We start from the raw sequence: 15753 nt of genomic DNA, 5'->3' as shown, positions 1-15753 counted from the left end.
CATTTCACAGGGTACAATAACATTCTATTATAGTCACATACCTGTTTGTTCAAGCTGCTTCCCAGTTAATCAGCAGCAATTTTTATTCCATTTCTTTATTATCACAAGAAATGCTGCTATAAATGTTTTTTTAGTATTTGGGGAGAGTTTTGATTCTTAAGAAATTATTGAGTTTGTTGTTTTTCTTTTAATCTTGATTCTGTCTCCAGACTGTACTAAACCTGAGCAGACCTATAAATTTGCCAACAGGTATCTTGATAAATGTAATACTTGGAGTCCTGGCAGCTGATTGGTAAACAGATGGAGGAAGAAAGGTGGTTTTCTAATACTAAATTAAAAATTAAAAGTCAGATGTAGTATTTATTTATTTTGGGGGGCAGTTTGGCATAGTGGCTAAAGAACAAGTATTAGAATCAGGAAAGTCTAGATTTAAAGCCCACTTCAAATATTAGTTTTGTGATTTTGGACAAATCAACATTTCTGAGCCTCATTTTCCTTATTTGTAAGATAGAGGTATTGATGGCATTAACCTTACAAGGTCATTCACATAATATTTATGAACCATTTTATAAACCTATAAACTATAAATATCAGATATTTAAAGATTAAATTTTGTTGCTAGAGGAGCCAGAATTTTCTGGGTGATGTTGAATATGTAATATCCCTATGCCCCTGCTAGAAAATAGGAAAAAAAATTTCCCACTCACTCATTTTTGGATGACATTGAATATGTTGCATCCTTCTTCCCTGCTTGATGATAGGAATAAGATTTTTCCATATACCCCTAACTGAGTGTAAGCCTTTCTCATATGAGATCCATGAAATTCTTTCAGGTTCTTTGAAAGAACAGGTCTTGGTCTCTACAGAACTTGGAAAAAAAAGTGCTTTCCCAAGTGAAACTCATTCATGTTAGCATGGGTATGAGTATTTATATTCCCAGCCATATAAAAGACCAGGATCCTAGATGATCCTAGAGGGAAATTCATGCTTTTCCATTTTATCCAGAGTTACTACCTTGAAAGCCATTTTCCCTCTCTGCATTGTTCTTAAAAATTGAAAATAAAAGTGGAATGACAAATAAGAATCAGTATGGGAAGTTGGCCCCACTACATCAGAATGATTTAGAAGAAGGAGAGAGCTCCACTGACAAAGGAGTAGTTATAGATTAGCTATACATTTGTAGTTTCAAAAAATGCAAAAGAAAACACTGAGTTTTTAGGGTAGCTTTTCCTAATGGACTAAATTCATCATTCATCCATTAGGAAAGTCTCAAGATGACAATGTTAGTAAAGCCATTAACAGACAAAACTCAAATTCTTATGCATTTTAGAATATATACATGATGGCATGTAATTTGGATCTATATGTGTATGCATATAACATATGTATATTGTGTGCTTTAAGTATATATGTATATACATATAAAGTTTTCAGAAGAATGTGCTGAAAACTGAGGACATAAAGACTCTTCATGTTTAGTTCCCTCACATTTAACAAATAGCTTCCAATTCCTCAGTAAACTGTTGGAGGACAAGCCCCATTTGCATTATGTGAGATGTGAGCCAGTTAGCACACACAGGGAAAGTGCCAGGTCTCCCTTTAGTATGCTTTCATTTTGTAGGGTTTACATGACTTTTGAATTTAGTCCCTCTTTTGTGTTTGAAAAGAAACAAGGGAAAAAAATTATCAGAGTAATTAAAAGTTGAAATGGCCTAACTAATCATGAGGCCATCTGTGTCAGTGTGAGCTCGTTCCCCGGGCACACTGTCTGCTTTATCCAGACTTGTGTTCAGTGTCCCAAGTGATACTTCTGCTATCACTTTCCTTAGAAGACTAATTAATAGTCTCCCTGACAGGACGGTTTTTTCCCCTTGACGTTCAGCCTAAAATTAAAGGGGGAAAATCTTTTCAGCTTTCCATTGTTTGGTATATGAGAGAGCCTACTTTAGATTTGAGATTTACTTCAAGATGGCCCTTGACAGCCATGGAAGCATTGACATAAAATGTTTAGATTTTTTTTTTACAGAAAATGCCTTAGTTGATTGCCATCTTCAGAACCAAATTATTTGTTGCATTTGGCATTTTTTTCCATTTTTGTGGTAGAGAGAGTGTATGTGTGTGTGTTCATGCACATGGATCAAAACAGCCAGAAATTCCCAAAATGATTCAGCCGTTTCCTACTGAGACAAAATCAAATAGAGGCTTGAAGCTACAACCTAAATAAATCAGACTAAAGAAACTGCTGATGTCTTGGAAGAAGGACAGAAAAGTTATCCCGATTCTCTCTGCATCCTATATCTACCAGAACATTGCTGATCCTAGTCCATGCAGATATATTATGGCATTTTATGGATTTTGAAAATGTTTTCTTTGTACAAAGAAAGAGTCCACATGGACACAGATTTCCACAGACACTTTATAACTTCTGTAAATGGATTTTTAAGGTGGGGTTTTGGGAGGTATGCTTTTCATTTTGTCAGGATTCAGTGAAACAAGCTTAGAAAATGATTATTTCATTTCCCTCACTCTAACAGTAATTAGTAAGGACTGCATGTTCAGAGTATTCCCATACACCCCTTCATTCTAGGAGAAATGTAGGGTTTTCTTTCAGTCATATTTCTACTTTGTATTTACAAAAGGGGAATGAACTAGTTGTAGTCAAATAAAGCCTGAGCATCTCTTGACATTCTTTTTCCTGTTCTAGTGTTTCATATTGACATATTGTGGCACCTGGGAATAACATGGAACAACCTTGCTGTATTTTCTTATCATTGTGGTTATTTAATGTTTATTTAGCACTCACGTGGGTTGTCCAGGTTGGGGCTATCTCATTGTCTCTCAGCCCAGTCTACTGTGAGCTAAGAGAATTAACTAATTCACCTCCCCAGGGATCCATGATAAGAAACTAAGGAAAAGCTGAGCAAACAGCAAATATGGCTTGTCACTGTCAGTGCAGAATGGTAGCATCTTCCCTCTGGCATCAGGAGCAAGATGGCTCTAGAGCCACACCATACAAAGAAGCCATTGTGAGTTTTCTATTAATGAATAGCAGAATCTAGACTTTGAGAAACTGATCATGTTGCTTCATGATTATCTGGATTCTTCTAGTCAAACAATAGAACAAGAACATCTCCCTTTGTTTTTGGTTTCCTTTTTTAAAAGAAACAACATGATATAATACTAAGAGATAGCACTATAAAATACTAGTGCCTTAAGATTTGCAAAACATTTTACATATGTCCTCTCATTTGATCACATTTTAATTGAAGTAGGTGTCTGTTTTTATACATGTCTATATGTCTATATGTATAGTGTCTTATAAAATATGCATATACTTTATATACATACATATATACTTATAAAGTATATGTATACATATATATGTGTGTGTTTATGGTGCCTTATAAAGTCACTCCATATTTGTCTATATATAGTCTTTCTATATATGTCTATATGTCTTTTTATACATATTTATGTCTTTATATAAATATATATATATCTATGTATATATAAATATACACAAACATATTTATGTGTATATGATGTTTTAAATGAAAAACTTCTCATAATTTTGTAAAATTCTCCCCTCTCTTTAAAATGCCTTCTCCTTCCCTCTTTGACTACTACATACCCTTTAAAATCCAGCTTAAATATCATCTCTGGGATGATGAAGGAAAACCTTTTCCAATCCCCCAGCAGAAAGTAATCTTTCCCCTGTGTGCCTCATCACTGTGGACTGAATATATGTGTGAGCATGTATGTGTGTGTTTGCTTCTATCTGTTCTTATCTGTCTCAGCTTCCTCCTAGTTTGTGCATTGCCAAAGAGTTCAGTAATTGTCTTCTGAATTTAATAATTCCTCCCATTCTTAGTAAACATCATTTAAGGCCCTTCAATAATTGTTTTTAACTCCTTTCATTGAAGTCTGCAGTCATGAGGTTACCAAAAAACTCATCCAGTCCAATCTCTTCATTTTATAGATGAGGAAACTAAGGTATATAGAGGTTAAATGATTTTTTGAGTTCATGGGATAAAATATTATTAAAAAAATATTTCTAGAAGACAGACCTCCTAATTCTCAACTCCCATATATTTTGTACTTCTGCAAGCCAGAAAGACTTTTGGGTATCATGTAATTCTGTACTTCCATATCAATACCCAATCAAATACCTTAAGACTACTTTATTGGGTATTTATTATCTGATTGATTACCCTCTAAGTTGGTAAGGCAAAAACATTGTACATATTGGAAAAACAAGTTAGGCACATAATAATTAACTAATTCTTTATGTTGTTTGTTTATCACATACCACTTTTCCTTCCATCAGATAAAGAAATCAGAAAACTCACCTTCCCTTCAAATTTTGTTTAATTTGTTTATACTGGTTTGTTAATGCTCTTTGGATTTTATAGCCTAGCCATTTTCTGATACAATAATAAGAGTAACTAACATTTATATAACACTTACTATGTGCCAGAAACCATACTAAGCACTTTAAAAATACTTTCTTTTGATCCTCACAATCACCTTGGGAGATGAGTTCTATTATTATTCCCATTTTACTGATGAAAAAACTGGGTCAACAGGTTAAATAATTCATTCAGAGTCACTCAACTTGTTTGTGTTTGAATTTAGGTCTTTTTGATTCTAATGTGCAGGACTCTATCCACTGTGTCACTCAGGTGACCCTTGAAACCTCATTTTAAGAAGGAAAACCAAGGTGTACAATTGACCAGCACAATGAACACATCAGAACATAAGCAACATTCTACCCCACAGCCTTCCTAATTAGGAGAGAAAGTAGTGTTTCATCATGTTCTCTGGAGTCAAGATTGATCATTACAATTAATGTTAATTCAACTGTCACTTTGTTTTATCTTCATTTACATGAATTGTAATTACAGTATATGGGTATCCTGATTCTACTTTCTTTACTCTGAATCAGTTCATGCAGATCTTCCTAAGTTGAGCAGATGTCCTTCCTCATATTGATTCTTTTTTTTGATATGGTTATGTCTCATTAAACTCATGTGTGACAGTTTTTCCACCCATTCCCCAATGAACAAAGTATTTAGTTTCTAGTGTTTTTTTTCATGTGTGTATGGTAAATAATTACATTTATTTTGAAAATGTATTTATTTCTTTTGATCACTCATTGATTGAAAACTTAATTTTAGTTTTATATATTTCATATTATATATATATTTGTGTTTTAATTCCTTATACATACTAAATATCAGACTTTTGCTAAAGATATTTGATGCAAAGATTTTTATTGGCCAATATTCTAATTCTTGTTTAATTAATTTTGTGTAAAAGTTTTTAATTTTACGTAATAAAAATTGTCTCTTTTTTCTGTTCTACCTCTTTTCCTTGTTTACTTAAGGATTCTCCCCTTGATCATAGATCTAACAATTAACTTCTCATTGTCTTCTAATATGTCACATTCGCTATTTGGAGTTTATCATAATATATGATGCAAGGTGTTATTCTAAACTGCTGTTGAGTTTTCCCAGTGTTTCTTATTGAATTGGGAATTCTTCCCCATGTACTTTCCATTTTGGGATTTATCAAACATTGAGCTATTTTACTGTGTTCAATTGTTTCTGGGTTTATTTCAACAATTCAATCTTCTACATTTTAGCTGGTCTAAATGATGCCTGCTTTATAATATAATTTGAAATCAGATATTATCAGGACCCCTCCATTACTTCCTTCATGATTTTCTTGGAATCTTGACTTTTTGTCATTTCAAATGAATTCTGTAGTTATTTTTCCTAGTTCTCTCAACTAAGCCCTTCCCAGTTTGATTAGCATAGCACTAAATCACCATTTCTTCTAAACTGGCACAGCCCAATCATTAGTAAATGATTTAATTATATTATTTACCTTTCTAGCATTATCTTATACAATTTATTTCAAGTATTCTATACACCCTGCAAAACAGGATAAATCATTTAAGCTGCAAATGAATGTTACTCATGCCCTGAGGTAAATTAGAATAATAAAAGCTTTTGTTTTTGTATAGTACTTATATTAGATCATCTTCATTGGTCCTTACAGCCAATCTATAGAAAAGCCAGAGTAGAGATTCTAATCTTTATTTTATTAAGAATTGTAAAGCCCAAAGTACAGCACATTTTTCTCAGTGTTGCACAATTTGTAATGGACATAGATGGGATTGAAATCTGGCTCTTCTGACTGCTAAATGTGCTGTTTATCTTAACCCTGCTCCTAACTTGCTGTGTGATCTAGAGAAAATTACTTAATTTTGTCTGAATCTTAGTTTTATCGCTTCTTAAAGGGATAAGTTAGATCATCATAGGATTTCAGTTCCAAAATTCTAAATTTCTGTGAAAGAAAAGGTCTTTTTCAAAAGTATCATATAAAAAAGAATAAATGAATTTGCCTTCCATAAGGTCAAATCCTCACCTTTCACTCTATTTTACTTGCCCCTCCTTGCAAAAAAATCTATTTGGAGTAATAACTAGAGAGAAAACATTAGAATTAACTCAGCCTCTGACTATACCCATCTGTGTTCATGGAATGTTCTGGTCTTTTGTTTCCCCAGGCTATCAATGTACCTGTCTCTCACAATTCACTGGAAGGAACTGTGAGTCAGAGATTACAGCCTGCTTCCCAAATCCCTGTCGGAATGGGGGGTCTTGCGACCCAATAGGAAACACCTTCATCTGCAACTGTAAAGTTGGGCTTACTGGTGTCACGTAAGTGAATCATCCTTGGTCCAGCTGCTGTCAGCTATTTAGATGGCAGGACATGCCTCAGGAAAGCCTGCAGTATAATTCTCTAGGGCCTACAAATTGCTAGCAACAATAACCATAGCTGGTATTTATATGGCACTCTAAGATTGGCAAGACCCTTTACATACCTGACCTTATTTGATTCTTGCAGCAAATTTGTGGAGTAGGTGGTTTTCCACTTTGTGTTGAGGTATCTGTATCCTAGTCAAAAGTAATCATTCCTTATGTATTCATACTCCCAATTTTTAGGAATTGATAACTATTTTGGATAGAAGCAGAAGTTAAATTATTATTTTTTTAAGAGATGGGTCAAACGAACAGCATGTTTAGATTGAAATAGGATGCTCAGAATATTTGAGATATCATGATGTAATGAAAAGATCTCTGGATCTGCATCAGGAAACCTGATTCAAATCTGGACTCTGACATTGTGTGTGACCATGGCAAGCTACTGAAGTTCTCTCAGCCTCAATTCATTTACCTCTAAAATGAAGATCATTGCCTACCTCAGAAGTCCATTGTAAAAAAAGTGACTTATAAACCTTACAGTTATATAAAATGTGCATTATTACTTATTATATTATAAGCATAAACCACTTTGAAATCTCCTTGATCATTCCTAAGTATCCATATATATGTGGATAACATTCTGATTATAAACTATTCTTTTGTAGTCATCACAGCAAATCCCCTGAGGATATGTACTATATAGCTCTCTATTGGCCTACTTTGAATTATGTGTAATTCACTGTATATAATATAATTAAAGCAATCAAATTACATTTCTTTTCATATTTCTATGATTTCAATACCTTATTAATTTAGACTGGCCTTTTCTCCATTTGAACCCAGTTAGTAAAATTTGACTATATAATGTTGACTTTACCAAAAACCACAGGAGACCAAGCCCTTCAAATAAAAATACAACATCTGCTAAAATGGGCAAATAGAATGGGGAGTGTGTGTGTGTGTAGCACACACATATAGAAAGAAAGGAAAGAAAGGAAGAAAGGAAAGAAAGGATGGAAGGAAGGAAGGAAGGAAGGAAGGAAGGAAGGAAGGAAGGAAGGAAGGAAGGAAGGAAGGAAGGAAGGAAGGAAGGAAGGAAGGAAGGAAGGAAGGAAGGAAGGAAGGAAGGAAGGAAGGAAGGAAGGAAGGAAGAGAAAGAAAGAAAGAAAGAAAGAAAGAAAGAAAGAAAGAAAGAAAGAAAGAAAGAAAGAAAGAAAGAAAGAAAGAAAGAAAGAAAGAAAGAAAGAAAGAAAGAAAGAAAGAAAGAAAGAAAGAAAGAAAGAAAGAAAGAAAGAAAGAAAGAAAGAAAGAAAGAAAGAAAGAAAGAAAGAAAGAAAGAAAGAAAGAAAGAAAAGAAAAGAAAAGAAAGGTAGAATCTTCTAGTAGATTATATGTTTTTTAAAAGTAGGGACTGTTTCCTTTCTGTCTTTAGATCCCTAAAGCCTAACATGGTGCCTTGTGCTGTGTGATAGACACTTAATAATGTTTGTGGAGTTGAATTGTATGTTTGCTTAAGAATCATATCAAGGTAGGTATTAATATGGATGAGATTACATTAAAAAGAAAAAAAATTGGTATAATTACTTTTTAAAAATTCCTTCAGAAATGTTTTCATTCTCTGAGTATTTTGGGGAAAGGGATTATTAAATAGGTGACTTTTAAATCTCTAATTAGTTTCAAATTGTCACTGTTTTGGGGGGGGATTCTTATGTTCCTAAAGGTGTGAGGAAGACATCAATGAGTGCGACAGAGAAGAATGTGAAAATGGAGGTTCCTGTGTCAATGTGTTTGGCTCTTTCCTCTGTAACTGCACCCCAGGTTATGTGGGCCAGTACTGTGGGCTCCGGCCAGTGGTGGTTCCCAACATCCAAGCTGGCCACTCCTACGTTGGAAAGGAAGAACTCATTGGAATTGCCGTGGTTCTGTTTGTCATCTTTGTTTTAATTGTCTTGTTCATCATTTTCCGCAAGAAAGTCTTCCGCAAGAACTATTCCAGGAACAATATCACTCTGGTCCAGGACCCAGCCACCGCAGCGCTACTGAACAAAAGCAATGGGATTCAGTTCAAGAACCTAAGGGGGGGTGGGGACAGCCGGAACATCTACCAGGAGGTTGGCCCCCCACAGGTCCCCGTGCGCCCAATGGCCTACACCCCTTGTTTCCAGAGTGATTCTAGGAACAACCTGGACAAGATCGTTGATGGGCTTGGTGTGGAGCACCAGGAGATGACCACTTTTCATCCTGAGTCACCCCGAATATTAACTGCCAGGAGGGGAGTGGTTGTGTGCAGTGTGGCTCCCAATCTCCCAGCTGTCTCCCCTTGTCGTTCTGATTGTGATTCCATCAGAAAAAGTGTCTGGGATGCAGGAACAGAGAGTGAGTGGAAGCTGGTGGTGGTGGAAATGTTTGTGGGAGGTGGGCTTCCTTCCGAATCCCGGAATCACAAAAGGAGAACTTTAGGAATCATCCAGTTCATCTCCCTCCTTTCACCAACAATTGAGCCACTAAAAGCTCATCACACTAAATTTGAACTCAAATGGTTCCAAGTCCATACTTTTTTCTTTTTCTACTAGCAGCTTTCTTTTAGTTTAAAAATAAACAAAAGGCTACATTTTATACATTGAACATAATTTAATCTTTTCTTGCTGAACTCTGATCATCATTATCAAGGTCAGTGATTAATTGGCACCTGAGATGTGCCTGGTTCATTACTACATAGCCTCAGGGTCACTGATATGGGTCACAAACATTTAAACACTTAAGGAGAGAGGTATAATCCGTAATTCCAGACTTGAGATAGGCTCTTGAATGTCACATTGCTTCCAATTAGATACCCAGGTAAATGGACAATAAATTAGTCAGAAAAATGGTTGAAGATGAACTTTAAGTCATCTGTCATTACAATGAATTTTTTTTCCATAGAAAAAGCCAATTCTGATTCTGATTTTACAATATATAACCAATTTTAAATGACAACTTACTATAACACTTTAGTTAGGCTTACTTGTTTTGCCTAATGTAGATAGTATTTTCTTAACTAGTCTTGTGGTTCTCCATGCCACTGAAAAAGACTAAGCTCGTTGGCTTATTGCGTTCTTAATTGCATGTTACTATATTTGTTTCTCTGCTCAATTCTTTTTTTTTTCCTTCTCTTCCATATTAGGAAGTGGAACTGAGAGGCCAGTAAGGATTTCTTTTAATTAAATTTACTGTAATATTTATTAGGCACCTGTTGTATATGTGCAAAGTCCTTATCAGTTCCCATGAGTTCCATTATCATCTCTATGTTAATAATACTCAGATCTACTCATCCAGTTCTGACTTCTCTCCTGACTTCAAGTTGTACAATTCCAACTGTTAATTGGGCATCTTGAACCAGACTTCCCATAAACATCTGAACCTCACTGTGCACAAAACCAAACTCATTTTTTGCTTCAAAACCTTCTTTCTTGGAACTTCCCTATTACTGTCAAGAGCACCATTCTCCCCCCCACCTTTCTCTTCCTCCTCCTCCTCCTCCTCCCTCCCTCCTTCCCTTCCTCTCTCCCTCTCTCCCCATGTTCAATCTCTTCTCATGCCTCATCAATTTTACCCTCTTAAAATCTCTCATAAGCTCCTTGTTTTCTGTTCTGACACTGCCACCAGTCTGGTGGAGACCTTCAAGCTTCATTAAGTCTTTCCCCACTGCTGCCAAAGTAATCTTCCAAAAGCATGGGTCTATATCACTCCCTTACTCAATAAACTCCACTGGCTCCCTTATCACATCCAGTATAAAATATAAAATTGTGTTAGGCATTCAAAACTTTCAGAATCTTTCTTCCCCCATCTTTCCAATTTCCTTTCAACTTATTCCCACTTTGGGTTAATGATACTGTCCTCTTTGCTGGTCCTCACAGAAAATGTTTCTTTTCTTTGGGGGAAGGGGGCTAACTGCTTTATTTATTTATTTGTTTTCTTGCTGAGGCAATTGGGGTTAAGTGACTTGTCCAGGGTCATACAGTTAGGAAGTGTTAAGTGTCTGAGATCAGATTTGAACTTAGGTCCTCCTGACCTCAGGGTTGGTGCTCTATCCATTGCACCACCTAGCTGCCTCTAATTTTTGGTTTTTAAATTTTTTTTCCATTACATATAAATTTTTTTAACATTCTTTTTTTTTATATATTTTGAGTTCCAAATTACCTCCCTCCCTCCTTCCACTTCTTTCTCCTTAATAAAGCAAGTAATTTGATATAGATTACACATGTTCAGTCATGTAAAACCTTTCCACAGTAGCCATGTTGCAAATGAAAACACAGACCAAAAAAAAAAAAAAAAAACCTCCTAAAATAATAAAGTAAAAAATTATGCTTCAATTGGCATTTATACTATCATATCTTTCTTTGGAGGTATATGGGAATATACCTCCTTGGGAGGTATAAAATCCTTGGGAATTGTTTCTTCTGGGTGTTTTCAATGGCTTTCCCCTGTGCTTGGAATTACCTCCATATTCATCTCCACCACCATACTTTCCTGATTTCCTTCAAGTCCTTGCCCAAATCCCATCTTCTCAAAACCATTTAATTCTTTAATAACTAGTACCTTTCATCTGTTGATTATTTCTAATTGACCAGATGGATAGGTAATTGTATTTGTATATAGTAGTTTCCTTTCTCCCTCATTAGATTGTGTGCTCTTTGAGGGCAGGAACCATCTTTTGCCATTCCTTGATTCAGAGCTTAGCATATAGAAGACATGACTGACTATTGGGAATTCAGAGATAAATGTATAATCACTGTATGCAAGGAACTCACAGTCTAAAAGTGGAATAAGCCCCATACAAAAATAACAACAATTTTAATTTGTTTTACAGTTAGGTATGTAAGAGAGGCAGGCATCCACAAAGCACTATGAAGTCCAAAGCCAAAAAATGAGATGAGCTTGGGCTGCAGCACTGCGTTAACCCAGGACTTAAGTCAGTCCAGGGTGGTGTTATGTGGGTCATGAGGCCCCAAGAGTTTGTGTTAAATTAATTCAACTTGAGAATACAAGGAAACCTCCTATATTTTCATTTCTGCTACTAGACTGTACCACTCTCACCCCCAGGGCTCACTGTAGTCTTCTTTATGATAAAAGTAAACCTTGTATACAGCCTGCCCTTGTCAAAAACAGAGCTTAGGGGGTCTGGGCTTTGTTTTGTTTTGTTTTCCAAAATGTGGCTTCCTTCCTAGTGTTGCTTTGCTTTTATATTAGTAATTAATCTACTACCACATCTTACTTGGGGTTTGTCTAATTGACAACAGGTGCAGAAAAATAGTCCCTTCTGTGGGGACTAATTCCTGAGTCCAGGAAGAAGAATGGATATTCTTTTTATTACAAGCCTGTGTCTCTACATACCATCACATAGTGCGATGATTTAAATCTTCTTCTGATGATCATTTCTTTTCCCTCTTTAATGTGACAGGTTTATTTCCAAAATATACCTCCGGCCAAAACTCAGATTTCCCCCCAACGTATTGTTGAGTTTTTATTTAATACATTGACTTCTTTGTTAAGGGTGGTAGAGTGTTCTGGAAAGACATTCTGTAAGTGGCCAATTTGTTTTTCAGATGATGACAGGCTATTGTACTCCATCAAATAAGAAAATGACCCTGTGATATTTGTGCATCTGTGTGCCCAGGATAAATTTGTACCTAAAGGAATAAGAGAGTGGGGATACAGGAAGCCTTTCTACCCCAGGTTTTTCCCTTTAACAGGCACAATTTATGAGAATTCTATAATTATTAAAGTTGATGCTACCCTGCCCTCTAGAGGCTGAACTGAAAATCTCTCTATCTGTTGATTGAAGTTTGAATAAATGTCATGGCACTCTTGCCTATAAAATATTTATACTTCCCCCATTTTAAAAGTAATCTTGTTTAATCTACTGTTGACACCACATCAGTTCATGTAAATGATTTAAATGAACCCTGAATGGCAAAAAGCAAGCCAGCTGCTTTACTCCGGTCTCAGACTTCATTTGACTGTAGTACTTTGAGGGCAGAGCATCTACTTTTGGTTGTCAGCTATTTGGAAGCTCATTTACCCCGGGTTAAGAGTTTCAAATCCATAATGCAAATCACATGATTAATAGACCTTTACACCCAATAGAGCAATCAATTTTCTCCTTTGGAAGTAAATCGTTTCTCTGACCAAATGAAAATAGAAGAGGGGAAAGAACCTGAAAAATAAAAATGAACTCTGCAAGTGGCAGGAATTGATACATGGACAGAATAAACCATTACCATTCTGTTGTCTCTTTTTCCTGTCATTGAAGACAAAGGTGTGGATGATGCTGAAGAAGTGACCTGTTTTGTGGGAAGTAATAAAGGCAGCAACTCGGAGGTTCAGTCCCTCAGCTCTTTCCAGTCTGACTCTGGAGATGATAATGGTAAGAAATCTTCAAGTTCAATTCTTAGAATTCTAAGAGAATGAGCTTTAACCTAGCAAGTGTCCTTTAGATCTTCATCAGATGATTCCCTCATAAGGGAAAAGGGCTTTTATATATTGAGAAGCCTATTCATTTCATAACTGGGATGAAGCCATCTCCATATTTTATGTATACTCCCAAGGTACCATCATTTGGAGAAGGATCAATTTAAACAAGTTGATTTCAATTTACATTACATATAAATTATATAAATGTACTTATATGTATATAATTGTATATGTTTTATATATGTATATATATATATATATATATATATATATTTTTTACATTCAATTTATATTGTCAATATTGTGGCCCTACTGTGTTTATTCATCCTACATATAAAGAGAAATAGATAAATAAAATCATCCTTTTTCTCAATGCTAAAGTGATGAGGGTAGCCTGGTCAATACTTACTTAAATCCATCAATTATGAATTGAAGAAAGCCAATTCCTTTAGTAGAAAATCATCTCAATCTAGTCACATAATTACTACCTATTTTCCCAAGACTGGTTGTTCTGGGTTAGACAAATGAGGAATGGGGTGAGATATTGTCATGAGACATAAAAGCCATATACAGATAAATATAAAATAAAATGTTTGTACAGGCCCATGAGAGAAGTGCATACAAAGTGACATCAGAATTCAAAAGAAGGACCTCTTACATAAGACTAAGGGCATAGGTTCCCTGAGCTATGTGATGGGGAGTAGAAACTTGTTTTCTGTCCAATAAAAGAAGAAAAAGAGGTGAGATAAGACCTCTTTATATTTTATATACATAATACATAATATATATATATATATATATATATATAATAACTAAGTATTTGTTAGAAGGAATTTGTTCTTTTGTCTTTTCAATGAAAAAGTTGGAGGAAAAGAAAATACTTTTTGTTTGTTAAAAAACATTAAAAGATACATCACAAAATATAATTACTATATAGTAATTAGATTTAGAATCATAAAGAGGCTTGGAATATTATTCTCAAGAGATTAAACCACTATCCCCAGTATGCTAGATATAGCATACACAACATGATGAATACATGTTGAAGCAACAGCTATATTTCCCCAGGCCTTAAAAAAGCTGAAAGCCTAAAAATCCAACTATACCTCCAGCAACATTCCAGCTATTGTTAGTAGAAATATGTCTTCAACATAACTAATATGGTAATATATTTTGCATGATTGAATATGTATAACCTATAACAAATTGTTTATCATCTTAGGAATGGAGAGAGAGAATTTAGAACTCAATTTCTTTTAATTGAATGGGGAAAATTGTCTTTATATGTAATTTGGGAAAAAATAAAATATTTTTTAAAAGTGTATTCCATATAACACTGCAACTTGAGAACTCTGAGGAAATCCTCAAGGTACTTGAGTCCCTGTGATAAGCTGTGTGATAAAGAGGCATTTGCTCTTATGTTGGTATAATGAATCACAGCCAAAATGGGGTTTTTATGGGTTTAGGCACCTCCCTAGCTTCAATGATTAAATGACCCCAAATGGCAGAGTAAGCCAGCTGCTTTACTCCAGTCTCACTCTGCACTGTACTACTTGGAGGATTGAACATCTATTTTTGGCTGTAAGCTATTTAGAAACTTCATCACCCCAGCTGCAAAAAACAAATGTTTTATAGAATACCTAGGACTAATTCTAGAATTGATATTCTTTGCACCGCTGTAGTTAAGGACATCCCAATGGCATTTAGGATGATGTTGACAATTTCCTACCACTACCACCATCCCTACACAACCATTAACTTTCAGGATAACAAGCAACTTATAAGCAGTTCATAATAGGATGCTTAGCCATCTGAACCCCATTACATAAAAATACAATTATATTTAAGAAACAGAGAAATGTATTTCATGAGGAGGGGGCATCAATTCTGAAGTTAGTACTGAGTGTTTTAAATAATCAAAACATCTTTTTCCTCAATGCTGAAGTGATAAGAGTGGCCAGGTTGGTGCTTACTTAAACCTGTCAATTTTGAATCAAAGCAAGCCAATTCCTTTAATAGAAAGTCATCTCAATCTAGTCATGTAACTACTACCTGCTTTCCCAACACTGGTTGTTCTGGGTTAGACAAATGAGGAAAGGGGTGAAATATTGTCATCCTGCCTCCAATTTTCAATAGCTATAAGTAACATCCAAGGATGGCTAAGTATTCAACCTCCCTATGGCACCCCTAGCTTGGCTCATCCAGGCAAAGAAAATATGGCCATCTCTTCGTGGTACATTTAGTGTCTCAAATTAAATATTCTCTTTCCATTTTGAATTCTATTAGATACTGTTTTGTAGAGTTTTTGGGAAATGGACTCTATGCTTAGTCACATCAACAGAAAACACTTAGGGTAACTATAAATCACAACTATTTCCTTATCACATCTTAATCATTGTAGAGGCCACACATATCTTAGTCACAAAAGGTACTGGTATATTGGCCGAGCATTTGAAATAAAAAAATTAAGCCTTCTCATTAGTAACCTGACTGATTCAGATAGAACCACCTGACAAATTAATTGCTTTAT

General features: G+C 35.2%; 1 protein-coding gene across 1 annotated transcript in view; it reads left to right on the top strand.

The window, feature by feature from the left end:
- FAT3 (FAT atypical cadherin 3) overlaps nt 1-15753 on the top strand; it is a 685392-nt gene that overhangs the window by 665674 nt on the left and 3965 nt on the right. The window contains 3 exon segments of the mRNA XM_074304562.1: nt 6572-6725; nt 8491-9146; nt 13063-13176. Coding sequence (XP_074160663.1) covers nt 6572-6725; nt 8491-9146; nt 13063-13176 — 924 coding nt within the window.

This window comes from Sminthopsis crassicaudata, chromosome 3, assembly GCF_048593235.1.
Source record: "Sminthopsis crassicaudata isolate SCR6 chromosome 3, ASM4859323v1, whole genome shotgun sequence".
NCBI lineage: Eukaryota > Metazoa > Chordata > Mammalia > Dasyuromorphia > Dasyuridae > Sminthopsis > Sminthopsis crassicaudata.
This window is presented reverse-complemented; position numbering and strand designations above follow the sequence as displayed.